Consider the following 25,043-nt stretch of genomic DNA (forward strand, 5'->3'; position numbering starts at 1 on the left):
ACGACATATATACATTTTAGAGCACAACTTGGTGACTGTAGGTTTTAAATTATTCATTCGTCTTTACGCCGGATGCGTAGGCGAGAAACCCACTCAGGTCTTTATTCATATTTTTAAATAAAGCTTTATCTTAAGGTTACTTAGATAAACATAAAATGAAACATCGTCACTTTGCCTTTAAAATGTTAGACAATTGCCCGTTTATACAAAGAGATGTTTCGTCTAACATAAAAAGTCCTAATAAAAGAAAATATTTATTTCAAGTTCATCTTAATAATAACGCCGTCTTAGAACTGGACCCAAGACATAATTAATTAAACAGTTCGGACTTTACTTCACACCAAACACAAGTTAGTTAGGATTCAATACAAACGGTCGCGAAACTTAGGTAATAGAATTGCCGAATCAATATTCAAACATTGTCGTCTAAGTTCCTGAGTTACAAGACTAAGTTACCATTACATTACTACTTTAGTACAAATTTATAGCCTAGTCGCAAACTTAGGCCTAGTAAAGGCGGAATAGATGTAGAACGTAAAAGTGGTAACACAAAAAACTGTTATAGTGGTATCATGAACAAGTTTAATCTATACTTTGTTATTCCATCCCAAATACTCATAGAAGGATTTCATTCCATACAAATACATATGTGGATTAAAAAAGTGTCCATAGAGCATATTTTAATTATTTGCCAACTGTAAAAACAACAAAATTTCGGCACAATTGATATTTTTTGTAGCTTTCCCAATTCTTTGTGTTAAAATAAGAAGTTTTCCATTAAGGAATATCTTTTCTCGTTTATAAATATTTAATCGTTAACCTTTTACAAAGGAACCAGTTCGGTAGTACCAAACAGTAGCTACTGGGTAGTTTGAAAATCGATGGAGATCGAATCGATACGGAGTTTTCTTAGCCAGACAAGCTAGTGTCGATAAAACTTGGCTTATACATTGGAAAATCATCGTGTGCTATCTTTTAAATCTATTCTAAAACATAATCTGATGCTAACAGCCAGTAGCCCTCATTATTGATATGCTTACAGGTTGGATACAATTAACAAAAATCTTTTATGATAAAATATCCATCCATACCCAAACATCCATTTTATTTTTGGAAACAACCCCGTAACCTCAAATCCGATAAAAAACTCCATATTGTCATCATCCAAATTGTGTGCGAAAAGTATACGAAATAAGGGCATAAAAATATGAATCATACTGTTGGTTTCCTTGCAGGAAATGAAGCAACCAATACGTACATAAATAACAGCAAGTGAGACTTTACACGCGCCATTACCTGCAACAAACAATGAGAACGTTATTAATGTTTTATAAAACATAATTAATGTTTTCGTGTAAAATAACATGTGGGGAAATATTTTGATACATAATATAACAAACAAGATATACTAGGTCGGTTGTGTTTGTCTTATACTAGTAGCTGCCCGCGATTTTGTCCACGTGGACTTTTGTTTTCAGCTCCACTCCCACTAGTCATTGCAATGTTTTAACTGCACGTTTGACGCAGTGGTTAACGTGGTCACCTAGCCGCAATAACCGAAGCGCCGCGTGTGGCGGGTTCGAATCCCACCGGAATATATATTTGTGTAATGAGTACGGGTATATATATAAGTATATAGTTAGAGGTGTAAAAGCATGTTTATCGGTTATTTGGTAACCATAGTACAAGCAGTATTTAGTTTGGAATCAAATTTTGATATAAACTTGAGCATAGTCTGAGTATTCTGTTTTAAAATATTTCGTATGTACGACGACCGATGACCTACAAAAAAACAGTAGCCATTACAATATTTTCTTTCGTTAATACCGAAAAAATCCTTATCTTTTTCCGTGCGAATAAATGTAGCATACAAAAGTCAGAAAAAGTCCAGTAACACTAGTTCAACATAATGATACAGACAGCCTTGAAATCTTGAACGTATAGTACAGAGTACATTGAGTGTATTTCCGCTACAGACACTAAACGCTGAGTGCCGAGTAATTTATTTGAGGATTAGCGGTCTGCCAGTTTCTTGCGTTAAGATTATGATACTATACGAACCTTTGTTTTGTGCTTCATTTATTAATGAACATAGATCCTGAAATTTATTACGAATGTATATATTTCTGGATGAACCTTATATTAAACTTTTTATTAATATTACGTCCCTAATTGTATGGTATCTGGGGGCACGGAAGTGCCCCCGCAAGTCGAGCAAAAAAAAGCGGCACGGCCGTAACATCCTTTTCTCGAAGCAATTCGGGCTATTTTTGACACCCCTATAATTTCGTTGTAGATAAAACAAGAAGCCTGGATTTTCAGCAACTAATCAGTCACTGTATAAACACGGTATATTTAAAATTTCAGTCAATTTGAACCAGTAGTTTAAGAATGACAACTTGTTAAAATTTTGAATTTTGTCACTCACTGATTCACTGACTCACTGACTCACTGACTCACCGATCATCAAAAGTCTAAGGTACTTCTAGCAGACTTAGAAGCTTACAATTTAGAATACAAATAGGGTTTAGTGTCTTAATCATGGGAAAAATTTAATATTTTCTAATTTCGGTCCAGTTTTCTAAATACATCAACTGCAACAATAACTTGTAATCCCATATAAATGTATAAGATTACAAGGTTACATTTGCAGTTAATGAATTATTATTACTGTCGAAAATAAAATAAATAGGTGGAAATAGGTACCTACTATATGAGGCATAACGGGAGGGGGTATAGGGCGGGTAAGGGTGTTTAGCCCATGAAACTGAACAACATTCCCATAGGGAATATGTTGAATTATGAAAAAAAAACGTCTTTCCATACAAATTGGACTTATGTTCGCTCTACAAAAAGAAGTGAGATGCCATCAAAAACATTCTGTAAAAACCTCAAGTCTCGCCGTAAAAAGTTGTGAGATCTATATAATACCAAGCCGATTAATCTATTTAGTCTCTACTTAAAGGACCTTCTGTCTTAAGTTATTACGTATGTTATTATCATGCCAATTTAAAAAAAAAATACCTATAAAACAAATAGATCGACTTGGTCATCGCAAGAAAACACAAATTCGCCATTAATATTTCAGGAGCATTAACTTCTCATCGTGCTGTGTAGTGTGATACATACTAATAATCAAATCATGCGATGGCCAGGTCGGTCTATTTGTTTTAAAGGTATTTTTTTTTTAAATTGGCATGATAATAACATACGTAATAACTTAAGACAGAAGGTCCTTTAAGTAGAGACTAAATAGATTAATCGACTTGGTATTATATAGATCTCACAACTTTTTACGGCGAGACTTGAGGTTTTTACAGAATGTTTTTGATGGCATAGATACTTTCCGGAGAAACCATAATTATCTTTCGCTTTTTGTGCCAAGTTATACATGTCCACATGTTTTATTTACTAACGATAGTTTAAACAGAAACGTTACGTGGTACAAAGGAACTTCTTCTTCTTCTTATCGTATGGTTAGTGGTCAACCTAGTGTCAAAGTTGTTCAAGCCGCCCGAAGGCCTTTGACATGGCTTAACGACTGTTATCGTAGTAGATAACAACCGGGACCGACTTTTAACGTGCCCTCCGAAGCACGGAGACGCCCAGTTCAAATACCACTATGCGGTCACCCATCTATGGAATGACCGCGCCAAGGGTTGCTTAACCCACAGATCGTTTACCGACCGGTGAGCGCAACTGGCTATGGGCGCCTAGGCACTAGGAACTAAATTGTTAACATATTGTGCTATCCAGCAACAAATAAACCAACACATTCCGTCATAACAGTAAAAAGTAGAGTACAAAACAAGAAAATGTAACAGCTACTCTTCAAATTACTGAAATAAACGGGAAACACAAGGCTGACCCTTAAAATACTAAAAGTCGGACATAACAGCAGATGGCAGTCGAGTAACAGTTCGCGTCATATGTTTGCACGAAGTAAAACGCGACCGTACAATAAGGCACCGATGTTTCTCTACATTAAACCTATGCCTGTAATATCAAATTTCGTCAGATAAACCTAGTCGCAAACAAACCGAGCCATTTTATTCGCAAACATACAAATTGATGAGAACAAACACTCGGAGGATAAAACTTCAAGATGTAGAATGTTTTACTTTTATTTTATGATATATTTTTTATGATTGCAGTGAAGTGAAGCTTGAAGGAGAATTATTAGAGACGACAACTCGTCACACCTAACTTCACCAGTTTAGATTATGGATACTAAACTAAAAAAAATATTAAATCCGTTGAAGTGAATTTTCTTCGACTTTACTGACGTAGTAAAACTACGTAGTTTAATTTAATTATACAGTAGCAAAATCCACTTAAACTTTAATACTCTCGTAGATATGTGTTAAGTTATTCTTTTATTTAGGAGTCTTCAAATATTAACATAGATATTATGTCATTCGCAAATCAAAGTATTAAGTTGGTGACATGGCTTGACCTAGACGCTCCGAGCCAGACTTCGTGGCAGTCTGAAGAAGCACCATTTGTCACTGTCTCTATGATGGACAATAGATATGATAATGTATGTGCGAAAATTATATTCTATGCGGCTTCGCACAAAATGTCGAATATAAATATTTCTGAAAGCCACCGCGTAGAACAGATATTTATAAAAAATAATAAAAAGCTATATTCGAACAAGCTACTCCAAATATTGGTGAGAATTCATCGAAACAACGCATACGGCGAATTAAATATTTCCACATCAAAAAATCAGCCCTTTCAGAATGTGTAGGCCTCGTTAAATCCGATATGAATTATTCGTGTCTGACTGCAGTCGCTTCCGCGGACTGTTTCGCTTTGCATCGAAAAAACCTCCGTGCACTGAATAAGTAAACCATTGCATTGTGGTGTCCGGCGCAACGTGGCCACACGTTAATGAGCACAGAATTGGGTCACAGAGTCACGGCGGAGTCAGCGTCCTCGCGCGGATTCATTAAAGTACCAACATACCAGCTAAATCGCTGTACGGGAAAACTCCGCTCATATTTTAGAAGTATGGATTAATTTTCAAAGTCCTCTTATAATAAAATTTTGATGTGCTATTAACTGAAGCGCTGAACGGAAATTGACACGTTAGTGACGTACTGCAAAGTAAACAGGGTGAATTAATTCAATTAACCAGTATTTTACAACTAAAAACAACGATGGCATTTGAAACAATATTGAGCTAACGTATCACAAATATTATCGCGGTGTAAAAAGATATAAATTATTACTTTGGATTACATCCCCAATACTGCGTATAAAATACAATCTTTACTGGCAAACATGCCAAAGATTTGTATAAAAGATAAAGACGACTTTTGGCTCAGTGCTCTTTGCTTATTTCCAAGAATATTGCACAAATATCTTTTCGGATATAAGTTTGGAGAACCGATGAATCCGTGTGTTTGGGAAAATAAAGGAAATTGCTTCTTAGATTTACATGCATAATATGAAATCAGGCAGTAGACATCTTGATTTCACGAAGCAATGGATAAGCATTCTACTTTAAAGAAATAGATAAAACACAATGTAGAGGACTATGCAAATGTGTAAGTTTCAGTGCAATTTATGATATCATTAATACGCATACATATAAGTCTCCGGCAAAGGTCCGCTTTTACCCAGGGTTTCTATAAATAGCTGGACAAGAGAAATGATCCCATGAGACACAAAACCAAGAAAAGAACCCTACGATAAATCTGACAGCAGTTACATTAAAGTGAAATTTATCTCAACAATAGACGAATTCCGCCGTAGGACGGCGCGGATGGATTCGATTCCATTAGATTCCAATATTTGAACATCCTCGTGCACTTTCCAAGTGTGAGCAGGAAATTGTGTAGCTATAAATCTTAAGGTGCGAGTGTGACATTCTGAACTAGTGGTGTCTACTAAATAGTAGTACGGAAGCAGTGATTCTAGGGAATTTGCCTCGGAAATAAATCGAGTGGTACGGAACCGGGAATGCTGTGTGTATTCGCTGGGTTATCTCAGCGACTTAACAAACGATTAGACGTTATTTATAGGGCCACCACTTGGCTTACAACTTGTTTTCGGAGTATTAGTCAAGAATGTGAGTGAAATAAACAGGATATAAAAGAAATGTTGGGGCTTCTGTTTTTGTTTTGCTTCCTTTGTGAAAAGACAACTGTGTATCTGTAAGTTACATAAAGACGAATACAACAGTCAAAGTCGAACTTTGATCTAATACAATCAAGTAGAAAGTCGATACACCTACGAGCGTATATTGACTCACAGGATGTGTCAACAATACTGAGAAAATTGCACCCGTTCCATGGGATTGATAAATTCAGTAGAATATTGAGAATTTTCTTTGTATATTTGTCGCTCATGTCATTTTACACAGTGAAAACAGTATACAAATTAACGGCCAACTATGAATGCGAAACGGCTCGCTGTTCCACGCAACAATGTTAACGATGTTTTATTAAATTTCGCATGATACACCGCGCGACCGATTTACGAGCGCATTACCTGGCCTTAATGAAACGCAATCATATTAATTAATATTTAATTTATTGTTCACAAGCTGGGATGCTATGTTGTTTGAGGATTGTGCTTTCGTGTTTGGATACTGTGTTTGAGATATTCTTGATGACATTAAAATATAAATGTTTTTTGGGGTTAGTGAGTATTTTAGATTTTTAGGTACTTTTACCCGGTAAAGATTCTACAACAATACTGCTTAGACTAAACATAATTTTGAGTATGTAACCTGTGTGTAACTCAGGCAATATATTTTATGAATAGTACAATCTTTCCAGCTCTCATTCCCGAAACCGGTCAGTAAGCCATTTTATTTAAAATATTTATTGAAACTTCAATTAATAATACGGTTGACAGCTTTTCACGTATATCATAATTTTACTCCCAAATAAATCGTTATGAAAAGTATATTCCGTGGGATTTCGAAACTCGATCCGTGTTACTATTAATTACAAGAAAGACACTGTATTTATCGCTTCTGAGTTAAGTAACATCGTTTAACTTCTCGAATTGATTCGTAGTTAATGTAAAATGAACGATTAAATAATTTGCTTTCTGTGAGAACTCAACGCTACTGAATAAATTGACTTAATTTTAAACCGTACGAGATTTATAGTTAACAGACAGAGTACTATTACAGCAGATGTAGTATTAAAATGTTTGCGTATGTTTTACATCAGAAAACAGCATTTCTAAGTGGTATAAGGACTACATAAATAAATGCTGCTATTTCAAAGAAACTTGTGTATTTGTCAAAGTCAATGTAAAAATAAACGAGTACTCTTTAGTATCAACATGATCAACTTAGTTACATAACACTTTACATGAAAGTATTTGAATTAATTAAGACAAAAATCGATTAGTTCAGCTCTCTTATATTTATTTGAGGTATGGCTGACAATTACTTATCTAAAGAATTCAACAATAATTTACACCATTTTTACATCTGTCGAATTTACAAAACCAAACAATAATTTCGAAATGTTTGATAACAGAAATCGATTACATCTTCACAGCATTATTTATCCCAGGATGTTACGAGGATCTTCAAAAGAATTTCATCGTAATAATCCAGCTAACGATGCCATAAATGTTAATTTAAAGATAGAAAGTTGCTGCTCAATCATGCCGTACTGAATGAAATCAGATGCGAGCCTCGCAACCCGGAAAATGCAGCACCCGAGGGGGAAAAACAAAACGAATTTTACGCGGGCAAAAGCTACTATTTAAATAATTCATAGGGGAGTCTCTTACAAACTTTTACGTGTTTACATGTGAACATACATTAAAAATACTAGTTTGGTATGCAGTCTGAGATCATGTTTACGATGTTGCATGTTACGAGGCACGCACGACTGAATCAAATTACTTTCGTGTTGACAAAGCTCTCAACTTGCGCTGGTAATGTTTCAGCGGGTATGTTTACTTGTTTAAGACATAAGGTAATTAGTGTCTTATGTTGTTACGCTGCTGCTGCTTTTAGTTAATATGGCGTAAATAGTGGTAGATAATTTGCAACTCGCAGATTTTGGATGTACTTTAATCATTATAAAAATGATAAAGATAATATTATCAATACGAGCAATTTTATATCCAATACTAAGTGTATTGGATATAAAATTGCTCGTATAATCGCCTAAAGATAAAAAGAAAAATTCTTGTCATTAATCTGAAAGCAATATAATTTTATAACATAAAAATGTCTGTTAAAATGTCATTAAAATTAGCCGAGACAGTTTCTGTGATAATACCTATATACCAGTTTTAATAACTGCTTTACAACTTATTAAACCAGGTGCACAGTACTTGATGACAACGTCTGTTAAAATTAATAAATGTATGACTAACATTTTCCTTTGAAATTGAGCACACAGTTTTCGGTTTCGAATCCAGCATACACGAATGGGAAAGATACATAATGTTCCCTTATTTTAGAAAAGTTCAATATTATTAAACAACGATAACCCTATAAACATGTTACCATCCAAAGAGCTTAAGATTACCGATGGAAGCGCGCTTTCGTGCACATTTTGTATTATAACATAATCCTTGGAACTTATGTGTAACAAAATACTCTTAGAACGTGTAACTTCAGCACGGTCTGATAGCAACAGGGATAATCTTGAGTAGAAAGTTTCAAAGTCGATGGGATCGCGGTGAACGAAGCTACGATTCAGTTCAAACATTTATTTAAATATGGAGTTTGTATATCCCAAGTTTAATACTTCTTGTACGAGCTGCGGGAAAGTTCTGAGAAATTGTTGGCTTGATTAGTTTCGATTACTAGTTCGCGGTAAAGGAATTCGATATCGAACATACGAACAATATCGTTAAATATTTCCACAGTAAGCTCGTTGGTCCTGGGTGAGCTAACAAAAAATGTCACCAGCGGTTGGTGTTGCCTAAAAAATAAAACACTAACCCACCGCCCATCCCGCCGAAATGCTTCCAATTTATCAACTGAATAAAAACTAAAATACCGCTAAAGAAAGAGATAAGTTTTAACCGTCACGATTCTACAAAAATAGAAAAAGAAGCCGAGAAATGTGAAAAGCAAAACAAATTGCAACATCTGTAAAATTAGTCTCATTCCAACGTGCAAAAGTTAAATAAAACAACTTGCATAAAACGTTGCACCTGTTTTCCGTGCCGTGTTTTTCTGGCGACGAAACATTGTCGCTTAGAAATATGTAAAGAGATTTGTTACGTATTTATTCTAAGTAAAGATTACAATAAAAGTAGGCATAATAAATCATTGGTACTAACAAAACCAACTATATTGTTATGCTTAATAAATCAATCTAATTGTCTGGAAGCAGATACTGGCCAAACATTTACACAATAAACAGAACCTTCAGACTCACCAACTTGTAATTACTTTGCGAGAAATGTTAGGGTCATCGTTCACTTATTTCATCATTGACGGGCGAAATGCGTTTGGCGAATAAACCTTATTTTCCCAAGGGTATAAATATATATGTAGTGAAGATTTTTCGCTATCGGTCTTGAAATCAATAAAGGTAAGTGGATCGCATCAGATAGATTTTATCCTTGAGGGAGCGACACAGGAGGCGTAAAGATATATGATAGCATACACTACATGTCGCTTGCGGAGAGCCTTGTCGAGTCGATCATGTCAGACAAACGTGCAATCAGTATGCGAGCGTAATGCCTTCGACAAGTGTTGTGTGAAGACGTGGAATACGTGCTCGTATCTATATCACCGGTGTTTTGGTCTTACGTTGTATTGTCTTGTATCGCTGTAGGGAAAGCTGCAGGTACTGTGGAAATCTACATGAGGTGCGTTGTGAACAGAATTTTAATAAATTGTGTGTTAAAAATTAAATCTATCCCTTAGCATATTTACTACAGAAGACGTGGGAATTACTCTTCGACTCCATTCTTTGAGATTTGATAGGCAGACTTGAAGATTGATCGTCAGAAAACATACCTCAATAATTTCCTTCATCGACGATGAACAGTTCAAGGGAGGGAGTACTATACAAGTAAATATAATACGTACAACGTCGTCGGTTAGCAACAAGAAATGTAAGATTTTCGCCAAGTCACGCCTCCTTAATACTACGCATAGCGTCTATGAAGTTGCCTAATGACTTCTCATTTGTATATTCTACTGTTATACAGTGAAGTGTGTTACTGTGTTCCTTTCCAAGAACATGCTTTTGAACGTAGTATAACATAAGGAATACATTTCAACATTTTGTTCCATAGGTGTATATCACTGAAGGTACAAAGCGTGTAAAAACAGCTTTGTTGCTTGTACATGAATGTTCAGTTATGTTTCAAATATAAAGGAAATGTACAGCTGTCACGTAGTAACTTAGTATATTTAATTGGATAAAAGTAAGCTAAAGCTGAAAATATAAGTATAATTATATCTATAACTTTTGTCATTAGATTCGCTATGCCATCATTTTAAACGCTAATATATTTTTTCTATCAGCTTATGTCAGGCGACTGTGTGAATTATATTATTTGAATAATTCTACGTATAAAATCCATATTTAAAATCGTTCACTAAAAGGCAAAGTTTAATTAAGAGAAACTAGCCGCAATAAAGGTATATAACACATCAAACAGGGCACCTTTCTACGAATTCATAAACATTAGAGACTTCAATATGTTCGCTACGTCGTATTACCTTGGAAGCTTTCTAGGAAAATACCTTTGATTTCAGTGTATGTGAACATAAATCAGAATTGAGAGCAATAGGCATGGATTTACTTTTAATCCGTCGGCTTGGAAGCCGAAATTCTGAGAATTCGATAGCATTCGAACTTTAGTAGTTATTTAGTTGAATATTTTCGGGTAATTCAAACTTTAAACCTAGTATTTTCATTATAATGTAACATCAGTCAGCATTCATGTGTAACATTTTTTTTACTTTACTTGTTAATGAAAAATCTACCAAAAAATATATATTTATCACTTCGATTTAAGAAATTAATTTGAATAATTTATCAAACGTAAAAGTTTTCCAACAATCTTTAGATAATTCTGTAATGTGATTAATGAACAACAATTGAATATGACTAATACGACTTGTTGCAAAGATTAATAATATTCATACTTGAAATGCGATGTATAATTTAAAACAGTAAAAGCAATACTTGCTTAATAGAACAACGAAACCTTTATATCATGTGCTGTGAAATTTAAGGAAATTTTGCACCAACGATAATCGTCACTTAAAAAAGCTTAGACACAAAAGTATACATCTTCGTATAAGACTTATTTGTGTACGAGAGCCAACACCAAAACATCGTGTCATATCGTTTTAAGCACGCATTTATTATAATGCCGATAAAACTCAACGTCGCCCAACGGTGGTCTCGTCACAAAATCATAAAGTACGCTTTATATTGCATTATCATAAATATTTCGCCATAAAATATATTTTTTTCAAAAGTTAATGCTTTCCGCCGAACGATATAAAATGCCGTAACGTAAAGTGACTCGTAATTTCTTGAATACTTTAGCACAGTTTGAGTTTTTTAATTATTTATCACGTCTGTCACACTTGTACTTTAATACGAAAGCGATGTAACACCGACTTGAATTCTTACAGCTTCGGAAAGACAATGAAGACACGCAATAACAAAGGACTGTATAATCTGTTGATGGTATTTAAATTAATAAAAAATAAGCTCCTCGTTCTATAAGCGTTTTATAGCCAGTTGCGCTCATCGGTCGGTAAACGATCTGTGGGTTAAGTAACCGTTGGCGCGGTCATTCCATTGATGGGTGACCGCATAGTGGCATTTGAACTGGGCGTCTCCATGCTCCGGAGGGCACGTAAAAAGTCGGTCCCGGCTGTTGTCTACTAAGATAACAGTCGTTAAGCCATGTCAAAGGTCTCTCGGGCGGTTTGAACAACTTTCACACTACCTAGGTTGACCACTAACCATACGACAAACAAACAACAAACATAGCCAAATAAGTTCAATAAATACAGGAAATTGGATTTTATTTATAAAGATAGTACGTTATATTCGTCGCACTGTTTCACAATGCAACTTGCACGATTGTTCAGAGGTAAATCTGTTCTCATTGCCGCCACATCCCGAGTAGAACATTCGCATGCATTTCCGTCTGATGATGTCGAAGAACCACACCATAATCATTTGAGTACAAGGCCCTTTATTCGGCACTTGATAACAATAGTACGGTGCATTCTTTAAGCTAGATGGAAATGGACCATCTACGGGGCCTGTCGAACAAAATATTTATTTTATTAATAAGCTACAAAATATTTTTAATTTTTTTTATTATTTTTAAGTTTTCTTTTCAAGTCGGTAATGCAACACCTGCTCGAAACAAATTGCTGTTCCGCCACAAGCAAAACTACGGTCGTTTAGCTGATTAATGATTTTGCATGCTGGGCTTATGATACGATAAAATATGGAGAGTATAATCCTTATTGCAGGTATATAAAGACTTTCAGTATCATTCAATATCATATATTTCTGCAGCAGTTTTCATCACCAATTTCATCGTACAATATTCAATAAGCTAAAACCAATTTATCCTCAATAATACGAATCTAAAGATCAAAACCACATTCACGAAATTAATATATGCCCGGCTTGATTCAGGAATTGTGGTCGGGAAGGCTCACATCTCTGCGCCCTATATTTCCAAGAGCGAATTTGAATTTTCATCTTTCGTTGAATACTATGCGAAATGCAAATTGCATACGCGGGGCTATTGTAAAACAATTTTGTATGTAAAATGTATTCCACTTAAACATTTCTACTCGAAGCTGAACATAATAACTGGGTATTTGAATTTAAATATGCTGATATAATTCTAATGATACAGCAATGCGCAAATAATTGAAATCATTATGCGGTAAATAGCAATTAGTTCAGCTTCAAATCGAAATTTAGTTTGATTTACGAATTATGTAATGAAAACATCAAAATAAATTGAAAAAATCCTGTATTTACTTACGGCCATCCTTCACATAATCATGTCTATCTATTAGATCTTTTCCACATGTACTGCGTATAACAGTGATGATAAACAAACAAAATAATGTCCTGTGCGTTCGCATTGTTCAATCCAATTTCGTCTTCAGCTATCACGTGGTACAAATATGGCACAGTGCAATCAAACGCAGACACAATCAGGGTCATCAAGTCTCAAATTTATTCCCAATCAGTTCTAAATTTACGTATGTCAATAGACTTGGCTAAAAGTGACCGACAAACCAAGGGACCGGTAGGTAAATACAGGGTTCAATGAGCACGACATTTGACCTTTGCTTTACCTAAACCTTTTAAGACCGTAGACCAAGTTTATTAAAGTATTCTGAGGTGTGAAATAATCGACCAAAAATAAATTGTCGAGGGATAATAGCACTTGAAATTTTAACAAGACCCTTTAAATTTAGACTGAAGTAAATTTGAATATGATAATACCAGGTATAACCATACTTATAATTATGTATTATATTAAAAATAAACTTATAGGATTTATGGATTACGATGGAAGAGGTTATTACGTCAATAAAATATGGTAAAAGATATGTCACTAAGATATTTTAGAAGTTATTCATCCTAATAGTAAAATAACAAAATAAATTCGAGTAAACATATTGAATAGTAAGTTTCTTTTTTTGGTTTTCATATACACAATACTATAAACAAAAATGTTTTTACTAAAATCCCAAAAAATATTTTTGTATGATTGATTTACCGATGGCAACAGAGATACGCTTTAATATTTATCATCAGAGAGGCCGCACAGCCCTGCACGCAATCAGAAACAATCAAGCGTTATATTGATGTAGCCAGTTTTATTGCCACAATCTGTATGAATTTTAGATAACGGGAAGATTGCTCTTTTATTGCGTACCGTATTTACACAACTTGCATACAAAACCGTACAGTTCGCAATTTTAAAACCAATTTTTCACTTTAGCTGAAGCGTAAACGGCTTACTAACCTATTGCATATGGAAAAACGTCGAGTCCCCGATAGCTTGAAGTACTATTTGTTCCGAATAGGTACTAACCCTTATGTCGGATTTGTTCAATCGGTTTCGCAAGTATTTGATTTTGCTGACCGGCAGTTTCCTCGTATGCAAATAGGAGTGGTGGTTTTTAGGTACTCGTAAATGCAGTTCGAATATTTCCAAGAAAACATCTACCGAAATCGGCGAAAATATTTCTATACTTGGTTTATTGCTCTTGTGTGCCAATATATTTATAGAAAATGAGGAACAGAATTACCATTTTCATTACACTTATGTGTACAATGTACTTAATTATTTTAGTTTATATGTTCAAGCATTTCTATGTTTTATTGGATATAGAAGAAAATATACGTCTGCTGTTATTTCCTCAATAAGAAGTGATAGACTTGTTTATCATGTTGTTTTATTTAATTTTCTCATCACACCATGTCAATACCGACCAAGTTTATGTTTCGCGTTTTAGTTAGTCACGTCACGTCACGATAGTTAATTACCTGCAATTCTTCATGGCGTTTACGGTACTTTAACTCAAAAGTGCCATTCTTTGAACCGTTACTGTCCCTCTGTTGGGCAAGGGTCTCCGACACGAGTGATGGATTAAGCTTTGCCCGTAATGCCATTTTAATAAAGATTTTTCCCTTTTTTATACTTTTCGGGCTAGTAATATAAATTTCAATAATAACGTAAGCTGCGGTCTATAACATTTAACAGCATTCATAAAATCAAATAATGTTCATCAGAATAATTTCAAAACGACTTTATTGGACATTTCTGTTTATTTTACGTAAATATTTTGCACCAAAACTCATTACTCGTGTCCGAAATCCATGCATTACTATGAATTTTGAAAACGTAAATGTTCACGGAATATCTGATGAAATGCCAAATAAATGGGGACGAACGGCGCCTAGCTTTGATTAAACAGAATTTAAACATTACAGTTGAAAATTAGTCCATCGATATACGTGCATGTGGAATAACCATAAAGGCTTTATTTCCCAAATTGGACGTTAAAACAAAGGTACGTCGTGAAAATATAGACATAAATCCGATCTACGTTCATACACGCAAAGCTCAAATTACCGATCCACATGAAATATATTACCGAATACCCGACGGAGACCGAATAACGCCGACATTATTGGAATATATTAATATTGCTAATAAAGACCCATTATTGTTCGTGTATTAGGAATCCAAACAAAAACGAATCATGTAATGGACCTGAAATTTACAATACTTGATGGTTATCCCAGTTTTGAATAACATTTATTAAAATAAACTTGATAAATTAATAGTATACTAACATCACAAGTAGGTCGTAATTAATTTCATGTTATATTGCGTGGGTTGAGGTATTTGTGGGACTGTGGATGTGATATCCGGGTGAACCAATATTAGGTATCCCGCAGAAATTTCGTACAAATTATTTTGTGTATAGCGCTGAGTTTATCTTTCTACCTATGAAGTTCTGTAAAACAGTCAACGAACAAGAGAAATCTACGATGTCGTTTATCAAGGGTAACATGTTTGGCAATTAATCAATAAGACAGCGGGATCTGGGCCCTTCGGGTTGTCATGACAACGGCCACTCCGTCTAAAAATAAAATGTACAAATTAATTATAAAGGCAATGATTGTGAGCTCAAACGAATGTACTGATTAAAAGTTTTCTCGAACGATCCACGTTAATACTATAATTTGAAAGAAAAATGTTTCGCAGTTTATGAATAAATGTAGTTATAACTTGTTGGCCAACGTCTATGAATAAGTCCTTTTGAGATCAAAAGAACTTATTAAGTACATCAAAGCTTCTTTATGGGATATTGAATGCTTGCTCATATATTTTTAAGCAATTTACGAGATGGATTGTGTTGAGTCGCAAGTGTTATCATGTTAACAACGATTAGCTAATTGGCGTTTGGATTTACTAGTTATAAGCTCATTAGCTGACTAACTGTAGCACTGAATGGAAATAGGCAATGCTATCCGCTTAATTTGGCTTAAAATCCATTTTCGACGTTTGAATGGGGGAATCTGTTCACGTGGATTTGCGACTAATAAATAGAGGTAATTTTCTAAATATTCAGTCAAACGTGAAGAAACGATTTTCCGGAAATTGTTTTAGTAACAATAATTATAAACGGATTGTTTATTGCGCTATTTTAACGCGAGGCATCACTTCAACAAACTTTTTGAACAACTTCCTGCAGAATAAAGTTATTTACTCTCACAAGCACACAAGAAATCCATCACTCTTTTACAACTTCTAATTTTCAAAGTTACAGAGCCTCGTAATATAAGGCTTCTTTACTCGGTGTCCGTTCCCGACAATTCAAGGATCATTAATTTTCATTCATATCGTTATAAGGGTTGAACCCTGTTGTAATCGACAGTAAATATTCCATCGGTATGATATTAACTTTAAAAATAATTACACCAAGAGCGGGCTAAATTATGGATCTTATCAGAAATTGAAGCCTTACATTTGGGTAGTCACTTATCTTTACACATTCTGAATCCTGTGGTTTGGAGTCTGCGAAGACTTTCCTGCTTCAGAAACTGAAGGTTCAGCCACGTTCTTATAAGGTGGTAGGGTCGACTACTTCCCATATAAGAGTCTTAAATTATTCATAGAACTTTTGTCTTCATTAGAAGCTACATGATTGCTTCTTCCTCAAGTAACTCGATGAAAATACGAGTTATGTGTAATTCCTAGTTATACAGCTCTCAAGACCAACATACTTGACAAACTAATCACTAAACTAGATGCATACATAGGTACGTAAAGTACACGCACATACACATGTCATGTTGGACTTCCAAGTTATATCTTTGGTGAGGAGTTTGCCAAGTTTAATGTCAATTCAAACTCAGGTTATTAGGAAACGTATATAATATAAGCGTGCATATACCAAAGTTTCGTATAATATTGACATGACATATCTAAACCCCGAAGGTATCCCTTACGAGCATGTACAAACAGCTAGACAATCTGTTTCCGTTTATTCAACCGAACGGAAAACTGATAAAGCATGTTCGTCATATTATAATAGAGAAGCAATTTATTTCGTTGCAAACATTAATATAAATTTCAATAACTTAAAATCGAGAAGTAATAATATGCACAGATTTATTTCTCATTTATTTGAATTGAATTGAAATGAGGGTTTATGTTAATTCTTCAAAAACAACGTTAAAATAAATATCAAAAAATATTCTACCGGTTCATAGAAACGCTCATATTAATAATGCGCCAAACATAGTAAGATGTAGTTCCCCTTTCTTAGTATACGACTTTGGTTATTGCCCACATGACGATGTGCATTGGACCGATCGATGAAAGCAAACGACATTCCTAACCATACTTGGGCACTTCATATTTTATGTTCAAACATTTCTGGCCAATGTATCGTAAAATGGTAACAAGGACTGAAGGCGCTCATGGCGGCTTGGTTAATATATGATATGTATAACAACCGAAGTAATTACAAGGGTTTCCATGAGGTTCTCTAACTCAATGTTAAGTACACTGGGTTCAGAACCCAATAATTTTCCTGTTTTCCTGTTAACTTGTCAGAAAGTTACAGCATTTCTGTTTCAGTAATGGAATAAGTAAAGACCTACCGGGGGTATTTTTATAATCTTACTAGCCGACTTTAGTCCTATCGATTGCATGTAAACCTTGTCCCGACAGTTACAAACATATTAAAAAATAAAAACATTAAATTTTGTTCAGTTGTTTAAACTTATGAGTTCAAGATTAAATATAGATTGATGTTTTGCACCTGATATGATTTTAATCTTGTACTAAAATGACTAATAAAGTTCTTTTTAAGTTTAAAATTCAATAACCGAAAACGGCAGAAAAATAATCATTCTGTTAAGGTACAAATACATTTCTAGTTCGTTGAAAGTCTAACTTCAAAGAAAAAATACAATTAAAATCGAAGGACACTGTGAAAATAGTTGCTGTGCCAAGCACGAATACAGATTAACTTATTGACTTTTTTCTTTTATCACACAGAAAGATAAAAAAACTTACCGCCATTCACACAGAAGATTCAAAACAGGCTACTAAAAATGCTATTGGGAATAATATTAGGTCAGTACTTAACGAAATGTATTTGCGGAACTATTATTTGTTTTCCTTCAAGCAACTGATCTCAAAGTGGGACAGCAAATAACGTTATACCGCATCGTTGCAGTGTCAGCAAACATACTGCCGCAAACAGATTGCTTGCTGAAAACACGACCTCGGTTAGTGTGTTCACTTAAACCAATTTACGTCACTGCAGAGTTTAGACCACTGCAGAGAATCAGCATAAAATACAATGCCAACTTCATATGTAAATTGGCAACAAAATTTTTGAGACCACAAAGCTGCCCTTTAATGTTATGACGGTGTACATAAACCTGGCAAGTTGTCAGATAATTTAATAACGAGCAAGGCCAGCGGCGATGCTCGTAAAAGCAACAAGGTATGAAACTATTACTAACAGCCGAGCGGTAATATCACTTGCCACCGAGTCATTTTTGACGTGTTACGTAAAATTTACAGCACCATTTAATTGTCAGAATGTGCGTAAAGTTTATTTTTTATAACGAAAATGTAGGTCCCTTTGATTTATTATGCTGTCCGCTTACTTTGTTTAGGTGTTCGTCACAATCTGCTTGTTCAGTGAAAGCGCAAACGAATGTTATTTATGAGAACTTTTTAATTATAAAGTGCGAATGATACAGTCGACATTTCAGAGTATTTAAAAGCATACAACTTGACTCAAGCACAAGCTTCATAGAGTCTTTAACATTTGTAACAAATGAATCCCTCGACAAATAGTTTCTCAGCAATAATTACTGAATAGATATCCCATAAAAGGGTCCAGATTAGCAATTCCTTCGCTGACCGCAAGCGGGCATGCAATAGTGTAACCGCATTCATCATACATCGATGTGACCACATGATGCGGTCGACGTATATGCTAGAACTAGACAATGGCGGACCGTTCTGCATATCTAGTACTACGCATCGGTACTTAGACTGTCTGTCGCACCTGTTTGTCTAATAAATCAATTGATTATTGAGAGTAATGTATTATACGTCATTGGTACCTGGTAAATACAAGAGGACCCTGCAAATATTGGTCCACCAGAATATTGAAATCTCGTGTTGAGTCGACTTCTTTGATATATCTAAGGAGTCAGTGTTACGCAATTATTATGTAGTCCTACCATTAACTGAGAGCTGGAAAACACTTTATTGTAAAACATCACAAACAAAACCTTATCCGGTTTCACTTGTTAATGATAATTAGAATCCCACTTTGTATTTCCGTTGACCTGATTTTCGTGTCGCACACGTGCTATTCTACTTCTGGTTTCGAAGTTCAAAGGAATCAAACGTAACGTATAAATATTGGTAGCATAAGCATTCCCGAAGTTAATATGTGCGAGGAAATCAAACATGACATATTAGGTATACCGCAATATTCACGGGTTACAGAACATTTCTGAGATGTTGATATACGGCTTATGTGTAGGTTATTATTGGTGAGGTTACGCTTGATCGTGTAAAGGATTCAAACAAGATTGCTACTATGGATATCGCTATCAAATTATTATTTATTGTGCACGATCCAGTTCAGATATGAGCTTAAGTTTTTGAAATAAGTCCCGATGAAGCAAACAAGTTTTATTTTAGTGTGTAATAAAATTGAGAATTTATGACAAACTTAAAACTACTGTCCAGATAACTCGGTTAGAATGAAAATCAACGGACATTATCTAATATCAACTTCAAGCTGCAAAAATAAGTTGCGTTATTTTCAAAATAAATCAAAGCTTTTCTGTTGCGGATATTTTGAAATCAAAGCTGAAAAATATTTATAAAACGTTTTAGTACTCGCAACTCAGTAATATCTTGAATTTGATAAACTACATTTAAAGTTTACATTTCTTATAACGAGTTTAATCTTGAAAATTACGATTCGTACTAAATAAGTATACAAAGTAAAAGAACATGTAATATCAACATCGTTAATGGAAAGAGTATTTACTAAACTTGCAAACATTTTTAATATTTAACCAGACGCGCGACGAAAGTAAATGGCACTATTAAAAAGAAGGGAGACGGAAAAAATACTGCAACTAGTTAGACTTGAGACTAATTACAGAGAAGAAAATAACACTATTGAATTTACGTTACTGGAATATAATTACAATGTATCGTGCAAAGAAAATAATTAAATAAAATGATTGAAACCGTAACCGTCGTCGGTACATCCTTTGTCTTTTGAGAAAACTTACTCAAAAAACATAAAACAAAACTATTGTGCAAAACAATAGTTCTAAATTATTTTCTCTTCGAAGAAGAAGCAACGCGTTTATAGATTGAAATGTTTTCAAAACCACTATCACCAGTTTCTTTTTCCTGGGAGTGTTTTCTGTATACACCCTTAAAAAGGGCACAGACGATTAAAACATTCAACTTCTTTTTCTCATATCTATTCATGCATTCGGATGTCTAATATGTCATAAACAGATTCTAGTGGATATGCATTGTATAAGATGGACACGTGTACGCAAATAATACACAATGACCGCACGTTCGCGTGTAAAATAATTGTATTGTACACTAATGAATGGTATAACACAAACAGTTGTTTCTGTAATGTCATTCATTAGCGAGTGTATTATCCATTTATTAATGTATTAGAATTAATCGAATTCTGGAGGCCGTAGCCGGCTGAATTGATTACCTGATTACAATAATAAATGACCACAAAATTGATTTAAGGACAGATTTTTTCATCGGCAGACTTATAAGACCAAAGACCAATTATTATTTAATTTGAAGAAAACAAAATCGTCTATTTAGATAATACTCTTAAGCTCTGAAGTAGCTACATTGTAGAGACACTGATATCGAGGAAACAAAAAAACAACTCAGCTGCATAAGAAACTTTTCACAAAGGACATTATTCAAAGTCTACGGCCTTCTTTGTAATGATATATTGTCTCCGTTAACGCATTAGTTAAAATGCAAAGCTTTAGCTATAGACAAATATTAGGGGCACGATTTAATTAAATAATATATGGGTCACCAGGTCAAAAGGCGTCACTTTTGTTTCTTATGAAAGGTCATTTATGAAGGTTAAAATCGTTCCTGATTTATTAGATCAAGTGAAGTGACGACAATTGAAGCTTACAAAATGATATTATTGATAGTGCAAATATCACTTTGAATAGAATATTTGAGTTATATTACTGGGTTCAGGAATTCAGCAACTATTAACGACTGTAATAAATCAGTTCTTTGTTATTGTACAGCAAAACGACGGCGACGGCGATTAGCATACGGCAAAAAAACGTCAGATAAATAAATCTTTTACGCACTATATTTCTAACCCAATCTTAAGAGAATCTTACAATATTTCATTTCTAGAAATCCCTTAAGAAGCTAGATAGAAAAGTTAAGACCCTTATAAACCATTTAACAATATAACGACATCATATATCAAGCAATGAGAAGTTTTGGCTCACATTCGCGGAAAGTTTTATTGTATGTGGCCATTTCCATTCTTCCCATTGTCATTTTAAATCTGAATTTGTGATAGAGGTTTGCCAAGTAAGTATCACGCTTTCTGCTCTAAAATAAATTAGGTTAAATTGTGTCCTCGCTTTTATGGCAAGAAAGTACTGACCTATTTTAATTTAGGTAGCCTAATTTTACTGCAATATTGTTCCGTTTCTTGGCTGACCTATAAACGATCAAGGAGTATTCGCATAGCCAGATACCAGGCAAATCCCTCTCGCCCCGGCTATCACTCGTCGGGCAGACGGATATCTGGTAGAAGCCATGGATATGTCTATATCTGTCAGTAACGGAGGTCTTAGCAACGCAGCGTTCATTCGGTATCATTTTAAGATTCTTACTGCCTGTCCCCTCTGTAACTTAATTGTGTTCCAGTATTGAACTCGGATCTCTTTTCAGTCAAAGAGGGGCGAAACTACTTTTATTACTTCAAGAGGAAACGAAATTAATACGGGTTTCAGACCAGTTCGACGGAACACTTTATTTTCTATAAATAAAACTAGCTTCTTATTTCGTACGACAGAAACAAAGTCGTAAGAACTAGTCGCTCTTGATAATGATTGAAGAGCTGCTGCACTCGATTTGATGTCTTTCTTCTGTAACAAGCTCAAAGTATGTGAAGATGGATCACCAATTTTGAAAATAGATGATGTAACACTTAGTATAATATTCGGAAGACGCAAAAGTACATGTACTTATATAAAAAATAAAACTCAAGCCACACAGGTCGACATTTAAAAAAAAATCCATAAAGCTCTTACAAATGTTCCACGTAAACCAGGTGATTTTAACATTACATCAGTGACAACATGGAGGATTATTACCTTATTAATTTTCTTTGAAATATATAATACTGCCTAGTGTTCAGCTTGGGTAATTAATTTTCAATTTTATCCCAACAGATTCAAAAAATTTATGAGACACTATGGAATCCGGGAAGGGATTTTGAAGGTTTTCAACTTGATTCGAAGATACGTATTGGTCGTGATGATTCTCAGAACGATTTTTTTTATCTACTAAGTATTAGAGAATTATATTTTTCTTTTAAAATGTAGCAAACGTAGGTAATGAAAGAGAATCTTGCTGACCTACTTGAATAATCCTGGCCAGTGCTTAGCGGAACTGCTATTTGGTCAAGTATAACGTTATCTGTAGAACGAAATGACTACCGTTGTGCAATAGTTTTTGTGACCATGCACCGGAAAGGTCTTGCAAGCCACGATAAGGTTTAACGTGCAAATTAGAGAACATTATTGTTGGTGATTGTCTTTTCTATTTGTATATTTCTGTTGACTATATAGCGTATTTACATTACTGTTATATTATGCAGTTAAGGTTTTATAATATTACTAATGGAATTAAATGAACACATTACATTTCTGATATTTTCAACAAAATTCAGCTTTGTTTCTGTATTTTACTCATATTTAAATCTTGTTTTTAAATTATACTGTAGTGTACAATTTACCCGCACATGACTTTATCAGTTCGATTAACAGACATTAAAATAAAGGGAAATGTACATATGAGTGACGACAGCGGGCAGATTTTTAATTTCCCGTGAGAGCACATACGGCTACATTAAATTTTCACCTAGCCTAGGAATTTTGCGTTTATCGTTGACCGTACCTTGGGAATGCCTTAATTTGTTAACGAATACTCCTCCGGCGTGTTATTTCGTGTATAATAATTTACATATTGAAATAATAAAACAAAGCTAGCAAACGATAAAATGTGAAACAAAATGTATCTCAAGCTTGTGAAACTTTCAAGCTACGATAATAAATGGTGCTTTGAAATTTGTAGTTTATTTTTTGAAGATGTAGTTTTATGAACATGAAAGGTATTGGCTGTTTTCACAATATTAACAAGGGTTGAGAAAGAAACTAAGCTAAACTTGGAAAGATGCAAATCAAGTTTACATCAAATATAGAAAAATGTTTAGCTCCTAGAAGACCTTCGATATACAGGCACCGAATTGTTGAAGCAACCGTCTGCCTAATACCCTGTATTTTTAACAGTACATAAAAGTATAGTTATTAAATTAATTCACTAACGACATAATTTGGATGTACGTAACGTAATTATAAACTTATTGGCAGCTGGAGCGATGAGGGAGAGTAAATAGTTGATAAAATGTCGTGATAATTACGATCGTTTACCGTCTGATATATTTAACGACTCAATTTTAATACACTGACCGTATTAACGCATTATATAGAAAATTGATTTTTGGCTATGGTGTCGTGAATTTTCTGTGAAAAATTTGGGCTAATGTTCTTTATGTATGACTAGATTTGGATGTATGGTTGTGAATGAGGCAAGGGATGTTTGTAGAGATTGTTCCAAGTAGCGTTCTTTGGTCTCTGCCTACCCATATGCAAAAATTCTATGTATGCTCTTCCATTAAGACCTATGTAACAAATATCATCCAAGTCGCTAACAACATTGTTAACTAGAGTTACAAATTAATTACATTTAAAATTTTACTCTGGATTACATAACCGAATATAAAATAGCACAGTTAACTAAACGCTGAAACATTTTTAAACGACCATTACTTACAAGAAAACTTGCTAACGTAACACCTAAAAGATTTTCCAACATTACTCTCTAAGGAGCAATATCAACGATCCTGCATTAAAAGTCTAAACTTTACTTAACTTGAACATAATTGCAATCACAAATACACTAGTTAAGTTAATAATATAATATGTATCATCATTACAGTCGACGTTCAGAGTGGAAATCAGGTTTGGACAGTTCTGTTTCAGAATGCAAATTACTATAATCACCGAGTTTGGCCAGCCAATTGGTTTATACTGAAAGCGTTGCAGTTGGTGAAATGCAGGTTATGCTGTGCTTACCTTTAATTTGCTCTTTCATTAATTATTTTAATGATATAAAGCGACTTGTATTTTGTTTGTCGTTTCGAAATAAGTTACAGAAAAGTACAACTGCGACGTTGAAACAAATGTCATAAGTTAATTCAAAATCTATATTTTGATAGTCTGATGCCTAATATTATACTATTTAAAACATAATCTACTCTAAAAATCTACGTGTTTAATCTAGTACTTAAAGTTTCCTAGATTTCAAAAATGGCTTACGCGTAATCTTTTCCCAAAGGTCATTATCGTAATGGCCTCCACTACCTTTTTCGTATTAATAACTTCCAAAAGTAATATCTCTAGACGGCTCGATATTTTTATGAATCATATTTCTATCTTAAGTCTTATAAATAATAAATATGGATTTTTCAAAGTGCTTAATTATACTCTTTGAATAATTACGTCAATTGCTGACTAGCGGCAGATTACGAAAGATTTATAATATCAGAAGAGTCCAAAAAAATCCTACTGTTTAGAGATTTGGCAAGCTAGAGAAGATATAAAACTATTCATTATGTTTAGTTAAGTTTTGTTTTTATTATAAAA

At 34.2% G+C, this 25,043-nt stretch overlaps 2 protein-coding genes across 8 annotated transcripts in view; both read right to left on the reverse strand.

The window, feature by feature from the left end:
- CASK (peripheral plasma membrane protein CASK) overlaps window positions 1-25,043 on the reverse strand; it is a 228,006-nt gene that overhangs the window by 143,243 nt on the left and 59,720 nt on the right. The gene's annotated exons all lie outside the window — the stretch shown is intronic.
- Window positions 11,985-13,326, reverse strand: LOC142976612 (amyloid-beta precursor protein-like). Its single transcript, XM_076120054.1, has 2 exons — window positions 12,988-13,326; window positions 11,985-12,244 (listed from the first exon to the last, which is right to left on the reverse strand). Exons 1-2 carry the CDS (start codon window positions 13,088-13,090, stop codon window positions 12,021-12,023), a joined length of 327 nt encoding a protein of 108 aa, XP_075976169.1. The 5' UTR covers window positions 13,091-13,326; the 3' UTR covers window positions 11,985-12,020.

This window comes from Anticarsia gemmatalis, chromosome 11 (assembly GCF_050436995.1).
Source record: "Anticarsia gemmatalis isolate Benzon Research Colony breed Stoneville strain chromosome 11, ilAntGemm2 primary, whole genome shotgun sequence".
Classification (NCBI taxonomy): Eukaryota; Metazoa; Arthropoda; class Insecta; order Lepidoptera; family Erebidae; genus Anticarsia; species Anticarsia gemmatalis.